Here is a 27,082-nt window from a genome sequence, read left to right on the forward strand (position 1 = left end):
AAAACGTGACTTTCGGTATAGACTAAACATAGTTCCAGTGTTGTGGGTTTGATCTTGCAACATGTTTACAGAGTTTGTAGGGGCAGAAGTCTGAGCCCAGCTCTCTCAAGAGTTAAGAGATGCCACTTCTTAAAAAAAAAAAAAAAAACTCTTCTGAATTATCGTTTTTTAATTAAGAATGTGCCAAATCAGCATTAAAAAATAAACTTTTGGAAAGACAGTGTGAAGAAAATGAGAAGACAAGCCACGGGCTAGGAGAAAATGTTTGCAAAAGACACATCTGATAAAGGATTGGGTTTTTTTTAAGATTGTATTTATTTATTTGAGAGAGAGAGAGAGAGACTATTGGGGGGGGCATGGGCAGAGGGAGAAGCAGACTCCCTGCTGAGCAGGGAGCCCGACATGGGGCTTGATCCCAGGACCCCGAGATCATGACCTGAGCCAAAGGCAGATGCTTAACCGACTGAGCCACCCAGGCGCCCCTGATAAAGGATTGTTAGCCAAAATATACAAAGAAGTTTCAAACTCAAATATAAGAACATAACCTGATTAAGAAATAAACAAAGACCATAACAGGTACATCGTCAAAGAAGATATCCAGATGTCAGATAAGTGTATGAAAGGTAGCTCCACATCAAATGTCATCAGGCAATGAAAATTAAAGCAACAAGATACCTCGACACACCTATTAGAATGGCCAAAATCCAGGACAGTGGCAGCACCCAAACGCTGGTGAGGACATGGAGCGACAGAAACTCATTCATTGCTGGTGGGAAAGCAAAACAGAACAGCCACTTTGGAAAACAGTTTGGCAATTCCTTCCAAACTAAATTGACTCCTACCATGTGACCCAGCAGTTACACACCCTGGTATTTACCCAGATACTCCTTAGTCTTTATGTCCACACAACAACTTGCACACGTATATTTACAGCAGCTTCAATTCATAATGGCCAAAACCTGGAAACAACCAAGATGCCCTTCAGTAAGTGAATGGATAAATACACCGGGGTTACCTCCAGACAAGGGAGGATTATTCAGCACTAGAAAGAAATGAGCTATCTAGCTATGAGAGGACATGGAGGAACCTTAAATGCATATTGTTAAGGGAAAGAAGCCCATCTGAAAAGACTACATACTGGATAATTCCCACTCTCTGACATTCCGGAAAAGGGCAAAACTACAGTCAAAAGAACAGTGGTCTCCAGGGGTTGGGGGTATGCGGGGATGAGTAGGTGGAGCACAGAGGATTTTTAGGGCAGTGAAATCACTTTGGGTCACAGTGGATACGTATGTTTGTCCCATCCATAGGGTGTACAACACTGAGAGTAAACCCTCATTAAGCTATAGACTTCGAGTGATGATGATGTGTTGCGGTAGGTTCATCGATCGTGACAGAGGTACCACTCTGGTGAGGGACATGGACAGCAGGGGAGACTGTGCGTGTGTGGGCCAGAAGGATATGGGGAATCTCTGTACCTGTTGCTCAATTTTGCTATGAACCTAAAACTGCTCTAAAAATAGTCTATTAAAAATAAAAACAGGGGCGCCTGCGTGGCTCAGTCAATTAAACGTCTGCCTTTGGCTGGTCATGGTCTCAGGGTCATGGGATTAAGTCCCACATAAGGCTCCTTGCTCAGCGGGGAGCCTGCTTCTCCCTCTCCCTCTCCTCCCTGCTGTGCTCTCTCTCTCTCTCTCTCAAATAAATAAATAAAATCTTAAAAAAAAATAAATTAAATTAATTAAATTAAAGACAACCTTTTGAACCCCACACCTCCACATGTTATCTTGTAATTGTGCAATTTACATGTTACAAACAGAACTTAGAGAGCAAACGGAGGGGTGTGGTCATGAGGGATAGGTTGGAAGTTGCACACTGAATGTCCCTCAAGTGTCAGTGTGTCTCCGTGACCGTGTGTGGAGCTGCGTTTGGGAACGATGCCAAAGTCGACTGACACCAGTGAACGTGACCGTGTCCAAAGGACAGGCCTGCTCTGAGCTCACAGCGGGTGTTAGGGACTCAGGGCCATGTGGTTCTCACTTGCTGGAAGACCTCAAACAAATCTCATATATTTCCAACCTCAGATCTGGTAAGAGGGAATCGCTGTCCATGAGCCCCCCCAAGCTCCCAAACCCCCTTGCTTGTCCTCCAGCCAAGGTCTCAAATCAAGGCCGAGTCCTTCGTGTGTGTGACGATGACAGTGTGTCCACCTGGCTACAGACGGTGGCTCTCAGACTCTGATGTGCATTCAAATCTGAGAGGTGCCTGCTAAGAAGCATGGGTTCTCAGACTGGTACTAATGCCTCCTGTAAGGGGCGCAGGAATGCGCTTTCTTTTTTTTTTTTTTTAACAAGGGCCCAGTTGATTCTTACACAGATGAATCCAGGCACTTTTCCAGGCACCTCTGGAGGAGACCTGTCACCACCTAAAAGCAGCAGTGATGAAGGGGCTGCAGGCCTCTCCCCAAAGCCCCTGCCACGACCACGGTCGCCTCTGTGGTGCGGAAACAGCATGAGTTCTCGCCTCCCGTGAGTGCCCACCAAGGCAGGATTAGGAAGACTTGCAGAAGCACATAAGTGATTATGGTGACCACCCCAGCCTCATAGATAAAAATAAAAAAAAATACTAAGCTATTCAATAAGGAAGATCAACACACTTTTTTCCATGCTATTTTAATGCTCTTGTAAAAGTCAAATATCAAATAATTTCCAGTTCTCATTCTCTTTCTCTCTCTACCCCTGTTTTGCTGGTACCCCAAGTACATGCCTAATTGGCTAATCCCGCTCCAGAGCCTATGCAGTTCCAGGTGCTATGTTGGGTGCCAGGCTGCAAAGGAGAGCCAGAGGACAGGTGTAGACCAGAACCATCTTGGCCAGGACGGGTGGGGCTCCGGGCTCTGGGCTCCGGGACTGGCTAGGACCTGAGCTTTGGGCGAGCCTGGTGATCCAGTGGGACCTGCAATTAGCCAAATAATTAAGGACCAGGGAAAGCATTTTACCCCAAACCCACCCAATGGGCTGATCAAAGTGCCCAACACCAGGCTCTTCAGAAAGAAAGCAGGCCTATCCGCTGGGTGCCAAGAAGGACAGGTGGCACCCACAGTCCCTTGCTCCTGGCTAAATTTCCCGTACTTGGTTCCAAGGCAGGACATTCTCTCCATCAAGCAGGCATCTCTCTCTGGGCAGATGTGGGAAGACCCTGGCTGGCTTGTCTTTCCACCCCCAATTGCCAGCTACTTCAAAGGGTTCACGGTGGCTTTCAATGATTCCTCTGAAGGCACACTCCATCCCTGCTCCTCTGCAAGCCCCTGGCATCCAAAGAGATCTTTTAAAACTATATTGTGTTTCTCAGCTTTTTAAAGCATCGTCTGACTCCTTCGCGCACCTGCTGTCTCCCTACTCATCTCTCTTGGTTCCGGAAACACACTAAGCATTATCCTTCCCCGGGGCCTTTGCATATGTGATGCCCTCTTCCTAGAAAGCTCTTCTCTCAAATCTCCCCATGGTTGGCTTCATCTTGTCACTCAGGCCACCTTGTCAGAGAGGCTTTCCCTGTCCACCCAACCTCGTGATTGCTCCTCCCCGAGTGACTCCCTCCAGGGTTTATTATTTTCACGGCACTCAACACTAGTTGAAATGACCTTTTCCTTTTTGCAGAAAGTTTTGTTTCATTTATTATTCATTCACTGTAGGTCTTTCCCCATTAGAATATAACAGCCTTGGGGCCCCCTGGTGGGCTCAGTCGGGTACGCATCTGACTCTTGATTTTGGCTCAGGTCATGATCTCAAGGTCGTGGAATCGAGCTCCGCATCAGGCTCCACACTCATCGGGGAATCTGCTTGAGATTCTCTCCCTCTCCTTCTCCCCCGCCCCGTGCCCCCCCACTCTCTCTCTCTCTCTCTCTCTCAAACAAATAAATAAATAAAATCTTTCAAAATATATATATACAACAGCCTTGAGATCCAGAACCTAGTCTATCTAGTTCACCGATAAACCCCAAGTGCCCATGACAGAGCTTAATGCAAAGCAGGCACCTCCGTAGACATCTGTTGAACAAAAGAGTGAATCGGGATGTTCCCCAGCCGCAGCTCAGTAGCATCAAAAGAGGATGTTTCTTCCTGCCGAACTCACTCACTCCTGTGGTTCTCTTATTAGAAGCAGCGAGCCATAATTGCTATACCCCACGTGCTTCATCTTCCTCAGACCTATTAGCTCAGGGTCCCCATTATCCAGGAATTCATCACCCAAAGCCCCACACGTGCTAGGTTGCATGGACAAGCAAGCAAACGCCATCTTAATATGAATATTTGCATTAATGGCTTGATGACTTATAAAACCAGGCACAACGGAAACACCCTCCCAGCCCCATCCCACAGCCCCCACCCCATTTCATACCCCGCAATTCGGAGTCTTTGTCGGCAGCCTCTCTCTGGTTGCTAGCTCTTATCAACATGGGACAATCCGATGCAAATAGAGGCAAAACGATTGCAAAGTGAGATTGCATATCTAGCAAAATACACAGGGCTTCGTGGTAATGGACGTGAGGAGTGACGTGCTATGCCAGCCGTGGGCCCCCGCAAGCCGGCCAGAGGGACACCCGGTAGCAATGCAAGAAGAAAAAAAACCAACAAGAAAGATGATGTGTTAGGCACATCCAGTGATTTGAATATCAAAGGATTAAGAGAAGCTCTTGAGAGAATGATGATGTGCTCAAATATTTTTTTGCAAAAAAGGACCTACTTTATGATCTGGCTGTGAAAGTAAAACTTTACAACCCAGCTGAGAAAGTGAAGGATTTCATATCGGACTCTCATGTGATTTCATCAGAAAAAATTATGTTCCCTTCCAGCGAAAATCAACACAGCTTACTTTTTTGTTCGCCCCAGTGTGTCATTAGAAAAGATAAGACAAAATAAACATGTTCTCATAAGCGATCATTTCATTTTCAAGATAAAGGTGGAAGCATGTCTTCCAACCTCATCACTTACTATGAAATAAAGGTCCCTTCCTTTCGAGGGGACTCACCTGGCAGGCAATGGTTCTCAGCCTCCACTGGACAGTTAGACTCATCCAGGGAGCTTGGAAAACTCCAGGTGCCCAGATGGATTAAGTAGGAATCTCTGTGTTTTCCAGCATCCACCCCAGTAATTCCAATGTGCAGCCCATGTTGAAAACCATGTTTTAAGGTATTCTTCTCTTCTGTAATAGAGATCTGCTGTTATACCAAGAACCCAAACATGCTTACAGTCAGGCGGTCACTTTTGCTTTCTTAAGTATTCACGGTGCATAAACGAACCTGACGTTCATTCTTTCCCGATTCCTTGAGGCCAAGTCATCACGATGGGGGCCTAACCAAAGACCTCTGTCTCTGGACCCAGAGCTCTGGTCTCTAGTTGGCCTTGGTTTTGAGCTCCGAGCTAGACTTTGGGAGCTTGAAATTTGGTTGCCCCAGCTGGGCTGATGGCTGAGATGGGTGCCAAGGTCCAGGCACTGGATGGCAGGGTTTCCAGGCTGGAGCAGGTGCTGGGCACTGCCACTGGGCTGGGTGGGCTGCTTAGATGTGTCCACCCTCACTCTGAGCCCATGGTAACTGTCCAGAGACTACTCAGAAGTGATGTCCCTTTATTAGGTTGGGGGGGGGCCACTGCCACCGAAGTCTGCCCCAAGACCACCAGTGTGGGGTATTCCCAGTCCAGAGGAGGCGGATGTGGAGGGACCCTCCAGGAAGACCGTCTAGAGGTTCTGCTAATGTTGGAGGAAGGACATCAGGGGACAGCAGCCACTCCGAAGGGTCTCCTTTCAGGACTGCAATCTTGAGAAGGTCGGGGAAGTGAAATAATGCCTCAACCCCCCCCCCCCACCCCATCTGTCTGCTCTGGATCCAGAATTTCCGGACTTAAGGCCAAAAACACTTAAGCAGAACTGTCTTTAGATGACCCAGAAAAGCTCTATCTGGCTCTTGCCCAAACTTGGCATAGCAGGTGGTCTAGGCTTGTTCTCTCTACAGTGTGACCCGGTAAATCTTCCACCATAGGCCCTCGTTCGCCCCGCTGGCCTCCCTTCTGTTCCTCAAACTAACAAGCTCCTTCCCACCTCAGAGCCTGTGCACTTGCAGCAACCTCTGCCTGGAAAGTCCTTTCCCTGGCTCTTCGCATGACTGGCTCCTTCTCTTTATGCAGGTCAGAGCCCAAACATCCCCCCCACACACTACCACCCTGCCCCAAATGGCTCACCGTCTGCCCCCACCCCATGCATGATCACAATCACCTCCTCCTGCTCCATTGCCTTCAAAGCACTGGGATCTTGTTCATCTCTTTATGAGTCTGCAGACTCTCTCCCCAATGAGAATGTAAGTTCTGAGGCCCAGAATCTTCTGCCTTGGCCACTAGTGAATTCCTAGGGAGGGAGGGAGAGAGAAGGGAAGGGCAAAGTTTGAACCAACCAACCTTCACAGCTCATACCATACCTGTCCTACCTCAGTTCTCACTGTTTAACCACCTCTCCCCTGGAACCACTGGATCTGCCTCCCAGACCAACCACCGCTGATGCTCTAAGTTACTCCGAGTTACTCTGAGTTCCCGAATGACTTTTCCTCTCCCACTCAACAATGCTCATGCTATCGCTCTCTACCTCCCTCACTCTGACGAACTTTTAACTGCCCTTCAGATCTCAGTGTAGGCATGATTCACTCAACATTCAGTTAACAGAAATCACCCTACCAAGTTATCCGGTGAGCGAATTTTCGGGGATGAGGGAAATGCTTTTACTTTCAATCTTATGCCTTTCTATATATACTGTTCGAATTTTCCAACTATGAACACCTCTATTCTTTTAATTTAACAGGGATTATAGGAACATGGGATAAGGGACTGCTTCTTATTTTCCCTGTGATATTTCTCTGCATTGAAAAATATTCTAATCAATATAATTTTTAAATGTCAGTACCACAATGACTTAATTATCATCGCTTCCTTGTGTGGTTTAGTACCTTGGAAGAAGCCACCTGACTGAGCTCTTTCATTCATTCTAATATTTTGTCCAGCAAATTGCCTTGAGATTTTGCAAGTAGACTATTTTCTCACCTGGAAAAAAAATGATAATTTTGTCCTATTTTTTTCTATTGTTTGTTACTCTTAATTCTGTTTTATTTCTTCTTGCACCAGAACTTCTAGAACCATGGTAAATAAGAGAGGCAATGGTGGGCATTTTGTCTTCTTCTTGATTTTAATGGGAATATTTCTAGGGTCTGATCTTTTATTTTATTTTTATTTAAAGATTTATTTATTGATTTAAGAGAGAGAGAGAGAGAGCAGGAGCAGGAGGGGCAGAGGGAGAGAGAGAGAAAGTATCAAGCAGACACCATGCTGAGTGTGGAGCCCAACACAGGGCTCGATCCCACGACCTAAGCTGGATGCTTAACCAACTGAGACACCCAGTGCCCCTCTACAGTCTGGCCTTTTAGAAGGATTTTTGGTTGAAAGGAAGTCCCCTTCTTCTTATGAAAGATGTGTTCTTTCATTGTCTGAGCCAGAGATGAACCATTGGCATAATCTTTTCTGCACAAGATGAGGCTTGTTTTCATCAGAAAATGAGTCTCTGCAATGTATTCACTTCAACATGTCAGGAACTCTGCCCTGGCTCTATCTTCCATTCCAGACCTCTTCCTGGGGTCCCGGGGTCTCACAGTCCCAGGGTCTGTGTGTTCTCACAGCCTAACTCTCACACCTGCCCCACCCTGCCTTCCCATGGCCTCTCCCCTGTAACCACCGGATCTGCACCCAGACCAACCCCCACTGATCCTCCTCCTGGTTGACCACATTCCCGGGTTCTGCTTCTCTCTGCCCCAGGGCCTTGGCTTAACCTGGGCTGGGACAGTGCTTGTCCCCATGTCCTGACTTCATCTTTGCAGGGTCTATGTTTTCAACATCTCTCTTGGTTCCATCCTTTGCAGTTCATGGACAAGTCCAACCCCATCCTATTTTTCTTAGATTTACTGAGATGGGGAAATACTCCTGAGAAAATGTAAGTGAGAAGAACAGCATGATCTCAATTTTATAAAACCATTTGTGTGTGAAAGCATGGGGGGGGAAGTCTGGAAGGAAATATACAGAAATGCTAAATAGTGGTTATTTCTGGGAGCTGGTGATATGCTCCTTGTGTGAATGGCCAAGTTCACTTTTTGATGAGTGTATGACTTGTGGTGCCAGCAGCGTCGTCTTCAGCATGGAGTCTTCCTCGGGGAAATTCTTGATTCCCTTTCGTTTTATATTGCTTTTTTAAATCTCATCATGGCACCAATGTGTCTCGTCTGGTCCTAAAATACCTACCCAAACCAATGGTAGTAATAGCTAGAATTTATTGAGTTCTTACTATGCGCTAAGAGCTGTCCTAAGTGGTTTACCGGCCAACGCTCTGTCTACTCTTATAACCTCAGTTAATTTTCCTGATAATTCCACAATGTTGTTATTATTACTATCATCATTCTATAGAAGAAACTGAGATTTAGGGAGGTCATTCGCCATGGGTACCTCAAGCACCGTAAGGCCAGGTGGGGAATTTGGTCAGCTGGAAAGTTCGTCCCCGGGGGCCTACAGGGGGCTGCAGATACCCAGCTGGAGAGGACTGTTTTACGAGTGGAAATGTGGGACAGAGCTCCCCATTTTTTTAAAGAGAAGCTGCAAATGAGGCTTTCATGTGGCAGATCCTGAATTTTAAATTGCAGCAGCATATTGAATTAAAAAAAAAAAAATACAACAAAATAGGCACTAAAATACTGCAGGTAAAAAAAAAAAAAAAAAAAATAGAACAAGCCAAAACGCCAAACAAAACATTCCATGACCCAGATTTGCCCTAGACGTTATGTCCTTTAGAAGAACCAGCCTGGATGATGTCCTCCAGCCCCCCTGAAGCCCCAAACACCCTCTTTCATGCTACCTCATGGTACACGGTATAGACCACGGATCAGCAAAATTTTCCTCGGCCAGATAGCAAATATTTTTGGCTTTGCAGTTTCTGCCATTTTGGGTGGAAGCCATCAACAAAGGGGCACGGTTGTGTTTCAATACAATCTTGTTTACAGATGCTGAAATTTGTATTTCCTATCGTTTTGTGCATTTCGTGACACAATATTCTTCTTTTGCTTTTTTTCCAGCCATCTAAATATGCAGAAACCATTCTTAGCCCAGGGGCTGTTCAAGAACAGGTGGTAGGCTGCTTTAGACCCTAAATACTGGTGACTGTTTCTCCAGGAGCTTCCGGTGTTTGCGGCTCTAAGCTCTAGGATCCAACTGCCCTAAACCACCTTGGGGAAGGCCCTTGTCACAAGCAGCTGCGGCGTGTATGTGGCTCCTCATTCCCATGTGGTTCTGACTGGTCTGTCTTGGTGGTTTTCATCTTCAGCTGAACCTTTTCTTCCCATGAACGCCTTGGTGGGGGCGCCTGGGTGGCTCAGTCGGTTAAGAGTCTGCCTTCGACTCAGGTCATGATCTCAGGGTCCTGGCATAGGTCTAGGGATCGGGCTCCCTGCTCAGCAGGGGAGTCTGCTTCTCCTTCTCCCTCTGCCCTCCCCCACTCCCAGTCTTGTGTGCTCACGCACACGCTCTCTCTCTCTCTTTCTCTCAAATAAATAAATAAAATCTTAAAAAAGCAAGAAATAAGAAAGAAAAAGAAAGCCTTTGTGGTGTATGTCAAACAACTAACAATAGTTGGGCCCACAACCACCGCCTTTGCCCTGCTCGTTAGCCCCCAATGTAGATTATGGAAAAACCATGGTTGATAGAAAAACCATTGGTCCCGTTCATTGCCACAATCAAGAGCTGCGGATGGACCACAAAATTATCTAAAAGCCGCCTGGCAAAGGACTTTGCTGGAAGAGAGTACAACTCACAATAGTGGTTAAGAACTTTGGCTTTGGAGTAGGGCAGTCTCAGATGGAAGTCAGAGTAGGGCAGACTTCCATCTGAGCCTGCCCCTTATAGCTGTGTCCCTTCACTGAGCCTGTTTCCTCACCTGTCAAAAGGGATCATAATACCAGGTACCTCATACGGCTGTTTTGAGAGCTAAAGAGGATAAAACACGTACAGGGCTTAGGATGGCACCAGGTACGTGGTATGGGCTCAGCGTGTGTGACTTGTTCTGATTTCTTATCCAGCTCACTGGAAGTGAGTGGGGTTTATAAACTAAGAGGAGTATGTGAATGGGACTCTAAAATCTAAACAAGAAAAAAAATGAGGGCCTTTTTTTTTCATATCAGGGAGGAAGTTATGACTTTGTGTTCCTTCCAAGAATATCCTGGAGTCTACAAGACTTCTCTCCAGGACTCCTCTTGCTGGTGCTGAGTCCATTCTTTGCCTGGTGAGCAGAGAATCAGAACCAAGGGGATGCTTTACATACAGCATCACATTTATTGGGAAATGCCTCTGGCTTGGGGCCTCCTTAGAGCAGGGGTTAAATGCATGGCACTCATTATTATAAGATAATTATTGACAGAATAATGACTACCATCCATAGTGCAACAGTGAAAACCACAGGCTTTGAAGCTTGGGTTCAGATATCGATTCTTCTCCTTTCCAGCTGTGACACCTCAATCTTTTCTGTGATCTGGGTTACATTCACATGTCAGTATTAATAGCCCATACCTCCCAGGGTGGTGGACAAGAGTAAATGAGAGAAGGGATGTAAGATTTCAGCTCTGTTCTTGGCCCACTGGAAGCATTTAATAAGTGCTGGCCGCTATCACAACACACCTAGAGTTTTGCAAAAATTATCTCATCCTTACGGTAGCTCGCTGAAATACAAGGCCAGATATGCTGTCCTTCTGATCTGCTGTCCGCGACGCCACCCTGCCCCCCCCCCCTCCACACCATGTTCTCAGGCCGGGCCAGGAACAATGATGCATAATTCCATGCTGTGTTATAGTGAGGAGTTCTGAAATTGTTGTCATTTATAAGAACTGGCAGAGCCATTAGCTGCCCCAGAGATCGGTTAATTGGCTAGTTAACAAACACCCACAAGGATCACAAGGATTATCAAAAACCCAGAATGATTTAAGTCCAACTGATATTGAAGGAAGAAAAGGAAGCAAATGTTGGCAGCTTCCCCAAGATGCACCTGTGCATTTTGTGCCTCCCGAAGGCATGGGCCACACCGCAGAGCACAGCCGGGTGTGACCAGGGCGAGGGGACAGTCCTGTGTCAGATATGAGTAGGATCAGGGACAGCGGGCTACTCCTGAACCCATGCCCGGGGGAATTGACACCTGGGAGTCAGCAGATCTTGATTGGAGCTGTGTGAGCTCAAGCAAAATCCTTATGCCCAGTTTCCTCATCTGTAAAATGGAAAATTAATACATAGAAAATCCATTTCCTCCTTTTTTCCCTCACCAATTGCAGGGGGTGGGGGGGCTAGAATAGATAAGGCAAGACAGTCCTCATAATGAATGATTGTGTTCCATAGCTATTTGCTCTTCCTTATAGATCCCAACATCATGCAAAATCTAGGAAGCCAGTTTTCCTTTTTTTTTTAAAAAAAAGGTTTTATTTATTTATTTGACAGAGAGAGAGAGAGAAAGAGCACACAAGCAGGGGGAGCAGCAGAGGGAGAGGGAGAAGCAGACTCCCCACTGGGCAGGGAGCCCAATGCGGGGTTCGATCCCAGGACCCCAAGATCATGACCTGAGCTGAAGGCAGACGGTTAACCAACTGAGCCACTCAGGCGCCCCAGGAAGCCGATTTTCTAGGAAGTGAAGTTTTCCGCTTCTTCTTTCTTCTTTATAGATCTCAACATCATGCAAAATCTAGGAAGCCAATTTTCTAGGAACTGAAGTTTTCTGCTGCTTCTTCTTTTTTTTTTTTTCTTCTCTTCTCTACTTTTGTGCCCTAGGACAGGTACTGATGGGCCAAGGTACACACAGCCCGCAACAACCAGGGAAGTATCTTCACGGTGGGGGTGAGGACCCAGGCTCACCCTAAGGTCTCTGGCTCCTCCCCCCAGCTCAGACCCACATTTGTTTCCACAGGGGCTTTCCGAGGAGTGTGCAAGAAAATCGATCACTTCCCCGAAGATGCTGACTATGAACAAGACACAGCGGAGTATCTCCTGCGTGAGTTCCCACTTCTGGGGTCTCCCCTAGAGGGGGTGGGGGTGGCCTGCAGTCACCCAGCTGCTGCTGAGGCTCCTCAATACCCACCCCTGGAAATGGATACTTTCAAAGGAGCTTCCAGGGACCTTTGCTACTGGACAGAGACATTCAAGTGATTCTGATATCTAAGTCTCTTTAATGTCAATGAACTAGACATAGAAGTAGGTGAGTAGGGAAAAGTAGGTGAGTCAAAACTGAAAGGTTCTTTTTAGTCTGCTTAGGAGAAAATCTAAGGAATTTTCTTCAATTGGAAACAAGTTTTCACCTTCCCAAGAGAGCTGAGTTGAGGTGCTAATGGGTGAGGTGTTAATGGGTTAGGTGTTAATGGGCACGGTCCTAAGAGGCAAACCCTGGGAGATTAAATGCAAACCCAAATTCTCCTCTCTGCGGTTTCGGTCCTATTGGGGCAGGGCCAGCGTCTTCCTGGGATTGGCCCAAGGTTGGTAACCTGGATATGACATGGTACTGTCACAAATGCAGCACATGGGGGGCAGCAGAGCGTGGGGGCTTAGCGTGAGGGCTCTGGGTTCTGGTTAGAACTGGCCTTTTATGCCCTGTCTGACTCTCTACTGGCTGGGTTAAACCTGGGTACACTGCTTTACCTTTCCATCTCCCAACTATCCTTATCAAGTCAGAAATGGAGATGATAATGTCATCTATGTGACAGGCTCGTGAAAATTAAATAAGCTCATGCCATTACGCTCAGCCCAGGGCCCAACATGGCGTCAATGAAGGAATATAGCTAGCCCTTTTTTGTTTCGCGGGACAACCAATAGCGAAGTCCAGCTGCAGATATGCACCTGACACTGATCCAGGCACGGAGGGACTTTGACATTTCATGTAATCTAAATGTAACTTCTTCAACAAGAATGCGTGTCAAGTTCACTCAAAGGGGAATTTCAAAGGCATTGACTAATTTATTATTAGGGAATGTTAAATGTAAGGTTTGCCCTTTTTTGTTTTTAACTGCTATTATAAATAAAAACTTCAAGAAATTGTCCTATTCAGATTATGTTGATAACTTGTAGCTCAAGAAGAGTGATTTTAAAATTAGAACCATTTGTAGCCCTGCTCACACCTGTTAAGTCTGCAGATGTATGAGCTCTGAATCATATAACAATGTTAGTTATATAGTTATTATAGCAGGGTCAATTAGGAAAGTCAGTTTTAAGCTGATTTTTAAAACCTAAATATACCGTTTCTCTTTTTCCAGTCCTTATGCAACTACTAGGATTTACCCAAATGCCTACTAGGATTTGTGCCAGCAACTCAGAAAAATTTGGTACGGGGAACACAGGGCATATTTAGAGATGTAGCTTTGTACTTGGACCTCCTCTGAAGAACAGCTTTAAAGTCATCTCCAGTGGGGTTTTACTGAGTGCCCATCATTTTTCTTTGTTTTTCTTCCCTGCTTTAATGAAACACTGTGACGTTTGCCCCGTTGGAGGTGGAACACGAGCTATAATTTCTATTTCACAGCTCCCAAAACTGATTTTCAGTTCTTCCCAGAGGTGGATTGCATTTCTGACAAAATACTTTGCTCCCGTCTGGGAAGGTGAGGTCCTCGCCCCCATCCCACGGTCCGCTCATACTTCATCATTAGCCTCAGACCCAGGCTAAGGTTCAGGGGAGGCCTTTACGAGCACACAGATGTCCTGCAAGGGACTTTGGAATCCCCCACCCCACCACACAGAGCCAGGGGCATGTTCCCCCAGGGCTCTCCAGACCCCTCCAATGTGTAAGCTGCCAGTTCCTGTTGTGGCCACACCGTAGTGGGACTGGGACTCAGCACGTTGATTTTTCTGCTGTTTCCTCGTTCTCGAGTGCTGTCGGGGAAGGTTACAGCTTCACCATAGAGCATAAGGTTCACTAGCCCACGTGTCCTATGGACGAGAGACTCCCCATAATATAGCCCTGGACTTGGCCAGGTCCTGCTCTGATGCCCATGGTAGAATTACACTGCAACAAACTGCTCTCCCCACCCCTAAGACCTCAACTTACCCCCAGATAGTTTGGGGAGGAGAAACAGTAAAGGAAGGAAGGCAGGGAGGAAGGAGGACGGAGGGAGGGGGGAAGACAGTAAAACCTTTTTGTTCTGAAGCCACCATGTGTCCACTGTGTTAAAATGAAAGTAGAGTGGATCACACCAACTCAGCAAAAATGGCAGAAGCAAATGTCCTGAGGCAGACACCTGCAACCACGTATTTCATCTGTGGGCTAAAAAGTGGGGTCTGGCCACCAGCTGGTTGCCACGGGGTTACTGCAGCCAACTTCGCACATCTCATAGCCACCCATTTCAAATTTGCACTTTTATAACCAACGCAGTTCAATAGCGTCAAACGTCCGTAATTATTTCCTTTGGGCATAATTATACTTTACAAAAAAAAATTTTTTAACTACTCTTTTAATCGATTGAACTCATCACATTGAATATTCGAGCAATTCCTGTCAATACACAATGCAAATGAACGCTTTAAAGGTTTGTTCACGTTCTAGTTCGCTTGAAAACACGGGAGGCAGGTCAACCCCTGATATTTGTGGGGCCCTGGGCTGAGGGTCTAAATGGAAACCCATAGGTCATATGTGTAAATATCGAGAAGTTATAAATAAGCTATGCCCACAGTCGGGCTCATGTGCCCACCCACCTAGGACCCCAGAGCCCCTCCTCAGGGATACCCCTCAACCTGGGGACTAAAGGAAGCAGGGGGTCCAGCCTTTCCCAAAACTTGACCATGGAAGCAGAAGGATGGGAGGGACACTGTTATCAGGCCCCAAGTCTGCCCAGATCCCAACACTGGGTGATTTGGGGTGGCCGTCTTTAAGCAAAAGCAAGGACTCTTTCATTTTCTTCTCATTAAGAGAACATCACCCCCGTGTGCCCTCAGACTCTCACCCCATTTTTCCATCCCCCCTCCCAGGCAACCCTGTTGGCTAAATCAGCTACCAAACTTTCAGAAAACTTTTTCCATGAGACCAAATAAAACACCAGTCCTAACGTTGCAAAAAGAGCTTGGCAGTAGGCACATAAGCACCTTCGTGCAGTAGCGAATAGAAACAGCAGGAGTTGGGTCACCATGAATACGGGGCTTGAAAGCCTTGAACTTTCAGCTTTGAAATTCCCAAGGCCAAAAATGAACTCGGGACCCTTCCTGCCACGCCAACCCCACTCTACACCTGCTCGTGCCCCATGGCATTCTGGGTGGCACCAGGGGCTCAGTGGCCGAGCACCAGACATGGGCCTCAGCTCCTCTGTCTCCCACTGCCCACTGCCAATTCTGGTGGCTTTACCTTAGAAATATATCCTGAGTCCCACAACTTCTCACCACCTCCAGCCTACCACCCCGGCCCCAGCCGTGGTCAGCTCAAGTCTGGCTTCCACAGCCCTTGCGGCCACAACAGCTCGCCCCTTCCAAGAGCCCCACAGTGTTCAGTGCTCTCCTGTCATTATCTTGACATTTTTCATGATTTTGGAACAAGAGGCCTTGCATTTTCATTTTGCACTGTGTCCTGCAGATTATGCTGCTCTTCCTACCTGTCAACTTGACTGGCTTGGGAGCCACATGAGGCCAGGGACCCTAGTTCTTTTGTACACTAATGAACATGGAATTTGTTCAACTGGTATATTCTGGTCTGGACATAGCAGGAAATACCCTTATACTGGTTGGGTGAATACTGGGTCCCCCACCATAGAACCCCTCCCCCAGAACCTTAGGGACCCCAGGACCCAACACAGCACACGTGCATTTAGTAGGTGCGCAGTAACATTGTTAAATGAATAAATAAACTCATTTGTTCCTTCAGTGACTGAGAGGGTATTAAGTGAGGATCACCAGACCCGGTGCCGTCCAAATGTAGGTGTGTCCTGGGAAAGATTTTGCATTTTGGTGAACAGCATGTGATCTGATGGGGTTCTCTGGATGCAGGGCCAGCAACATAATTGGCAGGGTCCAATGCAAATGAAAATCCCAGGCTCCTCATTCAAAACACCGGCAAAAAAAGCTTTTTCTTTTCTTCTGTTCTCTCTCTCTCTCTCTCGATCTGTCACGGTGTCTTTCATTTGCTATTTCATGTCACACTACCGCCAGGGCCGGGGGTGGGGAGCGGGGCCACAGAGATAATAGGTGAATTCATAGCTTTGCAAGTGCCTGGGGCTTGCACCTAACCCTGATTCTTCTTTAGTCCATGCCCAGCCCCCACCAGGAAGGAAGGCTGCAGTGATCACTGGTTGGGGCAGGAGAAGGGGCACTAAGGTCCCATCCCAGGGGAGTAGGGAGGTGGAGAGCTGACAGATGGTGGGATTCCCCTGTGAATCAAGGCTCCAAGCCCCCCACTGCACGCTCCATCGGCCCATCAGACTTCACTTCTAAAACATAATGCAAGGGGCGCCTGCGTGGTTGACCGTCCAACTCTTGATATCATCTCAGGTCTTGATCTCAGGGTCATGAGTTCAAGCCCCGCGTTGGACTCCACACTGAGTGTGGAACCCACCTAAACACACACACACACACACACACACACACACACACACACACGCAATTCAAAGACAAAATGATTAAGAATTTCAGGACGGTGACTGCAGAGCCTTAGCCGCAAGCACAGGGCCCTGAGCGACATTACTGGTCTCATGCCCATGTTAGATGCCGGCTCTGTCCTGCTCGTGTGCTGTTTTCCCCTTGAGCACCGCATGCCCGGGGTGGGTGGAGCCTGGGGCTGGCTGGGATGCAGGTGGAACCGTCTCCTCTTGTCTCCGCAGGGGCCGTGAGGGCCTCCAGTGTCTTCCCCATCCTCAGCGTCACGTTGCTGTTCTTTGGCGGGCTCTGCGTGGCAGCCAGCGAGTTCCACCGAAGCAGACACAATGTCATCCTCAGCGCGGGCATCTTTTTCGTTTCTGCAGGTGAGCATCTGGCCCCAGCCCAGAGATCCTCCCAGACACCCCACCCAAGCCGGGGCCATGAGGACAAAGCAGTGCTATTTGGGGTTCCGTGCAGGGAAAGGGCGAGAAAATGCTCGACTTGTGTTAAGAATGAGGAGCCAGAGACTTTCATGAGAACCAAAGATGCTGACACGCCGGGAAGCTGTAATGGAAAGGCAAGAGGAGATGGGGGGCAGGGTCAGCTCAGAGGGAGAGAGAGGCTGGTTAGTAAGAGAGCGTGTGTGACCCTGGAAAGACAGGGGTTTGAACCGCGAGGGTCCACTTACACAGGGATTTTTCAACAAATCCGTACGGTAGTGTAAATGTATTTTCCCCTCTTCTTAATGACATTTTCTTTTCTCTAGCTTACTTTCTTGTATGAATACAGTATAGAAGACATATGACATACAAAGTATGTGTTAATTGTGCCTGGTAAGGCTTCCGGTCAACAGGAAGCAATTAGCGGTTAAGTTTTTGGGAAGTCAAAAGTTAAACCCAGATTTTTGACTGTGTGGGGGGTCAGCACCCCTAACTATTGTTCAAGGGTCAACTGTCTATGCTTGCACATAGGGGTCAGGTGTATGTAATGTGTGGCCTGAAAGACTGGCTAAGTGTATTTTTAATGGGGTCCAACTTTCTCTTCACTTGGATATGTTCACATATGTCTCTGGCCCTTTGAGATACGTCACAGCGTTCCAAGGGCTCAGATCCTCATATTGTTCAAGGCGTCCCTGGGAATAAGGTAAAAAGCCAGCAGCCTGGATGCTCTCCGGGAAGACCTCATAATCAATAGCTGGCCTGACCAGAATGTGGCAAGAGGGATGAGAGACAATCTTAGTTCAGGAAGGGGTCCCATGCACTGCCTTCTCTCTCCTCCCTCCATCTCTGATCCTCCTCCACACACCTCATGCTCTCTTCCCCTGGATTTTCATCCCTCCCTACCTAATAACAGTACCCACTTCATGGTGTTGTTGGAAGGAGGCTGAACATAAAATGCAAAGTATTATTTTCTTTTTTTTTTTAGCTTACTTATTTATTATTTTAGGGGGGGCTCAAACTCACAACCCCGAGATCAAGAGTCACGTGCTCTTCCGACTGAGCCAGCCGGGGCACCCCAGTATCATTTTTTAGTACTGGAAAAGCAGCAACAATATCATTCCAAAGTCTGAGACCCAGCGTCCTGCCCCCATCTAAGACCTCGCTCCCATTCCTTCCCCACTGTGTCCCCTTCTGGGAAATGAGGAAGTTGGATTGTATCCAGCTCTGAGTCACTGGACACCAACTCCAGCAACAGACCAGGGAGGGAGCCGCCATCTTGCCATGGGGATGTGGTCAGCCCAAAGGTGGCCGTGGCCTCTGACCACGCTCTGTGCCGACTGATGGTCACGCCTGGCAAACCCAGGGATTTGTGTGGCTTTGAGGCACTTTCTGGTCACCGGTGGCCCATCCAGACCCCCTGGGCTCTGACCCACCTGAAGGATAATGGATTGTGCTGACATTCGGGTTTCCCGTACAGGAGATCATTATTTTGTCCCCCAAGGGGGTTGTCAGGAAAGAGCGTGTCAGCAGCAACTTTTTACCTCACAAGGGGTACTGTGAGAGGTGGCAGGTGGATAGGACGCATGGGAACCGCGAAACATGCGGGACAGTGGCGAAAGCCCCGAGGGAAAGCCAGAAGCGTGGGGTCTATTCCTGGATCCCCCCCATCTCCCCAAGGAACCCAAAAAGCCTCAGTTTTCCACCTATAAAATGAAAGTTTCAGAAGAGCCCGCACTCTCTAAGGCTTTTTCTCGTTCAGCTATTCTAAGGATCTGTGGTTTGAGGCAAGCAATCAAGAACCTCTGCTGGGCACCTAGTACCGGGCTCGGTTTCCTCATCTAGAAAAGAGAGTCAGGGGGCGCCTGGCTGGTTTGGTCAGAAGAGCGTACGACTCTTGATCTCGGGGTTGTGAGTTCGAGCCCCACGTTGGGTGCAGAGATCCTAAAAAACTAAATAAATAAACTTTAAAAGAGGGTTTTGTTTTTTTTTTTTTTTACAGCAGGTCTTTTGCAATAATCGAGATGGTGTATATTAAGACTTTGCACAGTGCCTGGCACATGCCCTATAAATCAATGGCAACCCCCTTGGCTCCCTGCCTCATTTAACCTGGTCTGACATCTAAGTCTTTCTTTGAATTTCTCCCCCTCCTCCCACCCTATTGAGACTTCCTTTAGGGGCTTCCCAAACTTTACCACCCAAATTTCCCTGCTGGCAGAGGAGAAAAAAACATGGCCCTGGGGAGTCGGGGCGGCGGAGGGGGTGGGGGCATCACTAGAAGCCGCCTTCAGTGAGCTGAAATGTCTTTGAAGTCTGTCCCCCATTTACACTTAAAAATTCATGTGAATTCTGCTCTCTCCTCCTTATTATATCCATGTTCATTTTACTATAAAAGAATGGGTCTTCCCTACTAATCTTTAAGCCGAGTTGACACTCCAGAAAGAGGAGCAGTCTCTCATCCTGTGGTTTCCAGCAGCCCGACACAGGGCTGTCTGTCTATTTAGAAATAGCTCAGTGATGAGAACTCGCTGCCGACCTGCTGGATGCCTGCGCAGGATAATGCCAAGAGGAGATGGGGCAGAAGCAGTGTCCACCCCCACCCCCTGCACCCCCACCGCCTTCTAGAAGCAAGTCCTAGATGGAGAATGGCCGGAGATCATATTCAAATACTAACTCCCCTTCATGCATGTGCCCCAGCCAGGTCAGAACAGCCCCGCGTCCCCTGCTCTGCCCAGCTTTAACCCTTCAGTTGCTGGATTGTGGGGAGATCGTGGGGACCCTCAGGAAGAGTCTGGGGCAGTGACGGAGCACAGGCAGCTCCTGGATATGGTTATTTACCAGCTGGTGCTAGCAACTGTGACGAGGGCCAGTCTCCATTTAGCATCACCTAAATTCGGAGACAAGGAGGTGCCAGCTGATATATCAACCTCCCTGCGTCATTGTTGGTATCAAGGCCTAGATGAGGCCCTCGAAGCAAAGAGACAAAAAGAGACATTCCACCTTTGGAACAATAATGTGAGAAAGGTGGCGCGCCCCGGTGGCCCAGTCGACTCTTGGTTTCGGGGCTCAGGTCATGATCGCAGGGTCGTGGGATCGAGCCCCGCGTCGGGCTCTGTGCTCAGCAAGGAGTCTGCTTGAGATTCTCTCTCCCTCTCCATCTGCCCCTACCCCCCCCACTCATGCTCTCTAAATAAATAAATAAAATCTTAAAAAAATAATAATAATAATGTGAGAAAAGTTGTCAGAGATAATCACAGCCCCTGGGCCCTCAAGTTCTATTGTTTTCTTACCACTCCAGAGAATCAATTCACCTCCAAGTGACCATTTCCAGCGCCTCTCCATTGGCACCTGGGGGATGCTAAGTCTGCGCGCCTCGCCTGCTGGGGAAAGCGGCCGCTTCCTCCCCAATTCCCGATGCTCAAACGACAGCTAATCTAAAGCATTAGCCTATCCTGTGCAAATGAAAGGACTTAGGAAGCTACTGTCCCTTCCCCTTGGGTTCATTAGCTCCCCAAACCGCAGGGGCAGACCCATCTATGTCCACCAGACTGCTGCATTTAGACTCTCCCTAAGCACGTCCAACTCAATGTATTCACGTCTTCCCTCCTCTCTAAACCTGTTCTCTCTGCTGCCTCTTCCTTTAGCTCCAGATGCCACCAACCTCCTCGTCAGCGCAGCGAAAACCCTAGCAGGTCATTCTCAATCCTTTCTCTCATCCCGCACAATCAGTAGCCTTTCATCTCCCAGCTCAACCCTATGCAATGTCACCTTGTCTTCAAACCCCAGTGGCTCACCTGTTCTGCCTCCTTTTGCTCGCGAACCATTTTTTCTGTGTCTCTGGTAGAGCCCTTACTCTATTTTGCTCTAATTGCTTTTACGTGTCAGCATCTCCTACTAACAGCGAGGAGCTCAGGAGCCGGGACCTGTAGCTCCCTCGTTTTACCATCCTCACAATTTAGTGCCGAAGATGAGGTTTTGATGGAATGAATGGCTTGTAAGGGAAAACGCGCGCATCCCGAGCTCTCCCACCCTTGCTATAGGAATAGGGTGTATTCTGTAGCTGAACGCACGCCCCCTGGGACCGAGCCGCCGCATCCCTCCTTTCCCCAGGGACGGACGGTGCAAGATAGGCCCAAGGGTTGGATTTCTTGGCCTTAAACCCATTCTCCTTGTCTCCCAGTTCCCTCCACATTTCCTACAAATCGTTCAAGGCTCAAAGTGACAGTTACCTCCGACGTGTATGAAAGACATATTTTTCTCTTCCCTTCTCTTAGGGTTAAGCAACATCATTGGCATCATAGTTTATATATCAGCCAATGCTGGAGACCCCGGGCAGCGTGACTCCAAAAAAAGCTACTCCTATGGCTGGTCCTTTTATTTCGGGGCCTTCTCTTTCATCATCGCAGAAATCGTGGGAGTTGTTGCTGTGCACATCTACATAGAAAAACATCAGCAGCTACGTGCCAAATCCCACTCGGAGCTCCTGAAGAAATCTACCTTTGCTCGCCTTCCACCCTACAGGTATAGATTCCGGAGGCGGTCAAGTTCTCGCTCCACGGAGCCCAGATCCCGAGACCTGTCCCCCATCAGCAAAGGCTTCCACACCATCCCTTCCACTGACATCTCCATGTTCACCCTCTCCCGGGACCCCTCAAAGATCACCATGGGGACCCTCCTCAATTCCGACCGGGACCACGCTTTTCTACAGTTCCACAATTCCACGCCCAAAGAGTTCAAAGAGTCGCTGCATAATAATCCGGCCAACAGGCGCACCACGCCCGTCTGAACTTGACCTCTGCCCTCTGGCCTCCGCCCCAGCACAGCCTCGGGGGCAACGTACAGAGGCGGCTTTGAGGTTGCATGGCATGGTCCTCGTGATGGTATTACTTTTTACAAAGAATGAAACCAAATGGACTCAGCCCTCTCCCACACTTGGCCCCTGGCGCTCCGGGTCCCAACCCGCCCCCACCCCCCCACTCCCACCCCCCCACCGTTCCTTCCCGACTTTTCAAGCCAATCCCATGATGTCATTTCTCTCTCTGTGTATCTGTGCCACATGTTTTCCTCTCTTCCTTCTTTACTGGAAGGACCTGCACATTCTTCCCTCCTTGGAAGAGGACTTTATTCAAAGTCACGGGTGGTGGCTGCGGGGGGGGGTGGGATCCCCGATTCCCCAGGCGCGTGCAATTGTCCCCATTGCCCACTCACACAAATCCTCGGGACACCAACCACCCAGGTGGCCCTGAAGGAGGCATTCACCTTTACGTGTTAGAAAAACATGACCAGAAATCAAAGATGTCAGAGCCCCAAAGCAGCTAATGTAATAAGCACCCATGTTATTAAAGGTTTTGCCTTGTTGTAACCAACCAAGCTGGGGGTGTTTTGTTTCTTCCGGCTACTTCCTACACAGACTCGTTGCCTCCCACAGGACTGGCTCACCTCTGTGTTGGAAGTTGAGTTTTGCTCATCTAACCGCCAGGAAGTTTCCCGGCCATCCCATCACCCCTTAAGACCAGCGAGGTGCCCCCGCCAATGTCAGAGTCAGCATTGTCCCTCACCTGAGTCCCTGAAGGCTAGCTGGGGGCAAGCGTGTGTTAAAAAAAAATCTGGCTCTGGCACCCAGGAGCTCCAGGAGCTGGGGCGAGTCCACCTCACCTTCAAGCCTCGGTCTTCTCATCTGTGAAGTGGAACATGGTATAGCATCCTCCTCCACAGAGCCGTGAGGCTCAAATAAAATGCCATGTGCAAAATGAGTAGCACATTGTGAATAAGTGATATATGTAGTTTTAGGTTCTGGATGCATTCTAAGCAGCGTGAGCATTATCTGAGTCAGCTTGGGCTGCTATAACAAAAAACACCCTAGACAGGGTGGCTCACACCGCAGACGTTTCTTTCTCACCGTCCTGGAGGCTGGGAAGTCCAAGCTCAGGGAGGGTGCAAGCAGATTCGGTTCTCAGTGAGTGTGGGGCCTCCCGATTGGGTGGGGGCTGGTGGCACAGGCCAGGGAAGAATTCACCCGAGGTGGAACAAAAGAGAGAAAAGTTTATGGAATACACCCCAAGGGAGCAGCGGATAGGACAGACAGACTGTCTGCCAGGAGGCGGGGGTGAGGGCCCATAGTCCTAGGGCAGAGTGAAGGAGTATGGGGGCAGATGGAATTTTCCCTTCCTTGGAAATCTTAGGTTGGTTGTAAATAGTCCATTGGTCGGTTAGGGCCTATGGCTTAATGAGCCTGTTTGCGTTCAGCCTGGTGGTCTCCGTGGGCCCTTTTGCCTGGCTCAACTTTCCATGGCTCGAGCCACTTGCTTAAAAGCAGCCTCTACAGGGAGGGTTCTCCTCCTGGTTTGCAGAGGGCCGCCTTCTCACTGTGTCTCCGCACAGCCAGCTGAGGACAGTGCTCTCACTGTCTCTGTCTCTCTGTCTCTGTCTCTCCCTCTTCTTAGGAAGCCACTAATCCCAGCACAGCTTCCCCACCCTCATGGCCTCATCTACCCCTCATTACCTCCCAAAGGCCCCATCTGCAAATACCATCACAATGAGGGTTAGGGCTTCAACGTATGAATTCAGGGGGTGGGAGACGCAGTCCACAGCAAGCATTATTGCAAGAAGACAGAACCAAACAGAAACGGTTCTACACTGGGGGGCAGGGGGGGGGCTCTGAGGGCACTGGGGGAAGAGAATGGAAGGACATCTGAATATTTTGAATACTCCATACCAAAAAGCATGAGCTCAATGTCACCTCTGCCGAGGCTGACTTCCTGGAGTGTGTTTTGGCCCGCGCCCCGCTGTTCCCCACTTCCCAGCCAGCTGTCCCACCTAGGGTTCCGGTTCCCGCAGAGGGCACAGGCAGGGTCCTGAGAGCTCATGCTTACCTCTCGCTGCCAGGTGCAGGGCTGGGTTCTAGCACTGTACACATCCACCCAGGGATAGTCCCTAGTTTCCAAGGAAGAGAGGTTACATGACTCGCCCAGACTTCACCCCCACTAGGGGCCGGGAGCCCCGGGAGCGAGGCACCTGCCCGCACCCACGAGGTCACTTTGATTGCCCAGTGCAGACTCCCGCTGATTCGTTTCTTTTAATGTTTAAGAGTCATTGCGTGCAAATCACACTTACGTATATCAAATGATCTCCTTGAATCCTTAAAACAGCCCTGCGTGTAGTAGGAATTACTCTCCCCATTTTGGCAAGCGGGGAAAGGGGCTCAAAGAAAGTGTCTTAGGTGCTAATGAGCAGAACTGGCATGGATGCCCCACCTCAGCTCCCGAATTTGAGTGACTTCATCTTCCAGCATTTTCCAAACCGGTCATTGGGGTACAAGGACCCTTGCGACGTTTCTCATAGGCACATGGCACGTCGACAATTATCTGTCTAACGTTTTTCTTTAAATTGACTCGCTTTTTAATAGTAATAATAATAATAAATGTATCTAGCCTTAAGAAAGTGGCAACTGGGAAAATAAATACAATGAAAACAAAACAATCATGCCGTCTTCTAGCTACTGCCTGATCTTTGTAAAAAGGATATAACCAAAGCGTTAGGAAGATGTTCAAGATATTCTCGCACCAGAGAAGAAGCTTCTTTCGGCTTAATCAGAAGGATCCAAGGAAGGATCCAAGGAGCACTGGGAAAGGGGGTAGCTTTCTCACTATGAGATCAGGTCCCATTGTCTCATCCCTCGCCTTGGGAATCGGGGCTCCAGCCACCCTCAGAAAGGGAAAGATCTGAGAGATGGAGCAAGTAGGTGATGAATCCTGTGAAATGGAACAAACAGCAACCTACAGGTCTGGGAATCAGGACTTTGTCAAACAGGGCATCTGGGGGCGCCTGGGTGGCTCAGCCAGTTAAACATCTGCCTTCGGCTCAGGTCATGATCCCAGGGTCCTGGGATCGAGCCTCGCATGGGGCTCCCTGCTCAGCGGGGAACTTGCTTCTCCCTCTCCCTCAGCCTGCCACTCCGCCTGCTTGTGCTCTCTCTCTCTTTCTCTCTCTCTCTGTCAAATAAATAAATAAAATCTTTAAAAACAAAAAAACCAGAGCATCTGGGGAAGCTGATGGGGATGGAGAGAAAGGTCCCAGGGGCTTCACTAGGTGGACGTCTGCTCTGGACCAAGTACAAAAGGCCAGATAGCAGGAAGAGAGAAGTAGGCACCTGACCCCTGGAAGGACCCCCTGCCCACGCCTCCCGCATCCCCTCCCGCACAATCTAGGTCTGCTCCCTGCATGGCTTGGGCATGAGCAGCCTCAGAGAGCTTTTGCTTGAAGCCTGCTCAGCTGGACCTAGCTGGCTGGCATCAAATAAATATTATTACCACTTGCAGTTTGCAGCCAAGATCCCGGCCAACCCTTGTCATTTGAATCCCTGTGAAGGGTATTCATGGTCACTGGGCCCCCACTCTGTGTGCTGCGTGAGGTAGGTACTATTGTTAAACACCCAGGATAGATGCTGAAACTTGCCAAGAGACAGCAAAGCAGGTACTCAACCCCACGTCTGCCCAGCTCCAAAGCATACGAAAGAGCCACTCCCTAAGTTGGGCCGGTCACGCTTCTCAAATCTCTTGCTCCGTTACTGAGATCCTCATCTTCTCCCCCCGATGCAGCTCTGTTTACCAAGGAATATAAACAGGGGGCTCTAATTTTGATGGAGGCTCAAGGAAGAGGCAGTGCCATTTACAATCAGACCTAAAGGAAGAGTTAGAGTTAGCCAAGTGAAAAAAGGGACGTGTGCAGGGGACAAGAGTAGCATAGGCAAAGGCCCTGAGGCTGGAGAGACCCTCCACCGCCTCCCCCCACAAAAGCCAGCAAAGCTGGAGCTCAGAGTGAGAGGGAAAGTAGCATCAGGTGAGTCTTAAGAGAAAGCTAGATCCAGAGGATGTACATTACAAGCATGTTAGGGATTTTGAATTTGAACCCTAAGTACACTAGGTACAATCTAATATGTATTTTCAGAAGTCTAATGTTAGGTGTCCAGTGAAATACCACTTTCCTAAATCTTACCTTTAGAAATAGTTCACTAAGAGCTTGTATCATTGACTGCTTTGGCCACAGTCTCTAACATGTGGACATGACAATGAATTGGACATGAACTTGCCTTGGAGCACGGTTGGCCAGATCACAGACTACACCTGATTTGCGGCTAGCCGAGCCTTTTTTTTTTTTTTTTTAAGATTTATTTATTTACTTTGAGGGGGGCGGTGAATGGCAGAGGAGAGAGAATCTCAAGCAGACTCCCTGCTGAGTGTGGATGCAGGGGCTCAATCTCACAACCCTGAGATCATGACCTGAGCAGAAACCAAGAGTTGGACGCTTAACCCACTGAGCCACCCAGGTGCCCCATGAGGCTAGCCTGTCTATTCATAGGGTGTCCAGTGGCCTAGGCTTTGTGATTTGACTTTAAAAGGTAAATTGAGCCAATCAGACAATCTCTGCTGGGAATTCTAACTAAGAGACGCAGAAAGCAGTTGCTAGTTGGCCAGAGGGAGCAGAACAGAAAAGGTATAAGGAAGCCTTGGGACCCGGGCAGCAACAGTGGGCCAAACTCAAGGTAAAAAGAGGACAACCCTGCAAAGGCTTCCCATTGTAGGTAAATAAAATCCAAATTTTTGCCATGGTCTCCGGGGTCTTTCATTATTGAGACCATGCTAATCTGTCTAACTTTATTCTGTCACTTTTCACCTTGCTGCCTACCGTCCAGTTATATGTCCTCTCTTTTCAGTTCCTTGATCCAGCCAAACATAGTTCTGCCTCAGGGCCTTTGCACCTTGCTTGAAATCACCTCTCTCTTTATATGGCTGGCCCTTTCTCATCTTTCAGGTCTAAGCTGACAAGTCACCTCTTCCTTTACCAGTTCTCAACAGGAGATCTGATGTTTTTCTTTGGTATAGTCCATACTTAATCCCTTGATAGTTCAAAAGTCTGTAATATTTTGTGTGTATTTGTTTACTGACTAGAAGTTAAGTTCCACGAGAGGAGCGTACCTGTCTCATTCTCCACTGCTGT

At 48.4% G+C, this 27,082-nt stretch overlaps 1 protein-coding gene across 1 annotated transcript in view; it reads left to right on the forward strand.

Annotated features, from left to right (window-relative positions):
* CACNG3 (calcium voltage-gated channel auxiliary subunit gamma 3) overlaps positions 1–23,706 on the forward strand; it is an 84,363-nt gene extending 60,657 nt beyond the window's left edge. The window contains exons 2-4 of the mRNA XM_032396195.1: positions 12,016–12,099; positions 16,892–17,032; positions 21,361–23,706. Coding sequence (XP_032252086.1) covers positions 12,016–12,099; positions 16,892–17,032; positions 21,361–21,872 — 737 coding nt within the window. The 3' untranslated portion in view covers positions 21,873–23,706. The remainder of the gene's footprint in view (positions 1–12,015; positions 12,100–16,891; positions 17,033–21,360) is intronic.
* The last annotated feature ends 3,376 nt before the right edge of the window (positions 23,707–27,082 follow it).

The sequence above is a fragment of the Phoca vitulina genome, unplaced genomic scaffold (assembly GCF_004348235.1).
Source record: "Phoca vitulina isolate PV1807 unplaced genomic scaffold, GSC_HSeal_1.0 scaffold90, whole genome shotgun sequence".
In the NCBI taxonomy this organism is placed as follows: domain Eukaryota; kingdom Metazoa; phylum Chordata; class Mammalia; order Carnivora; family Phocidae; genus Phoca; species Phoca vitulina.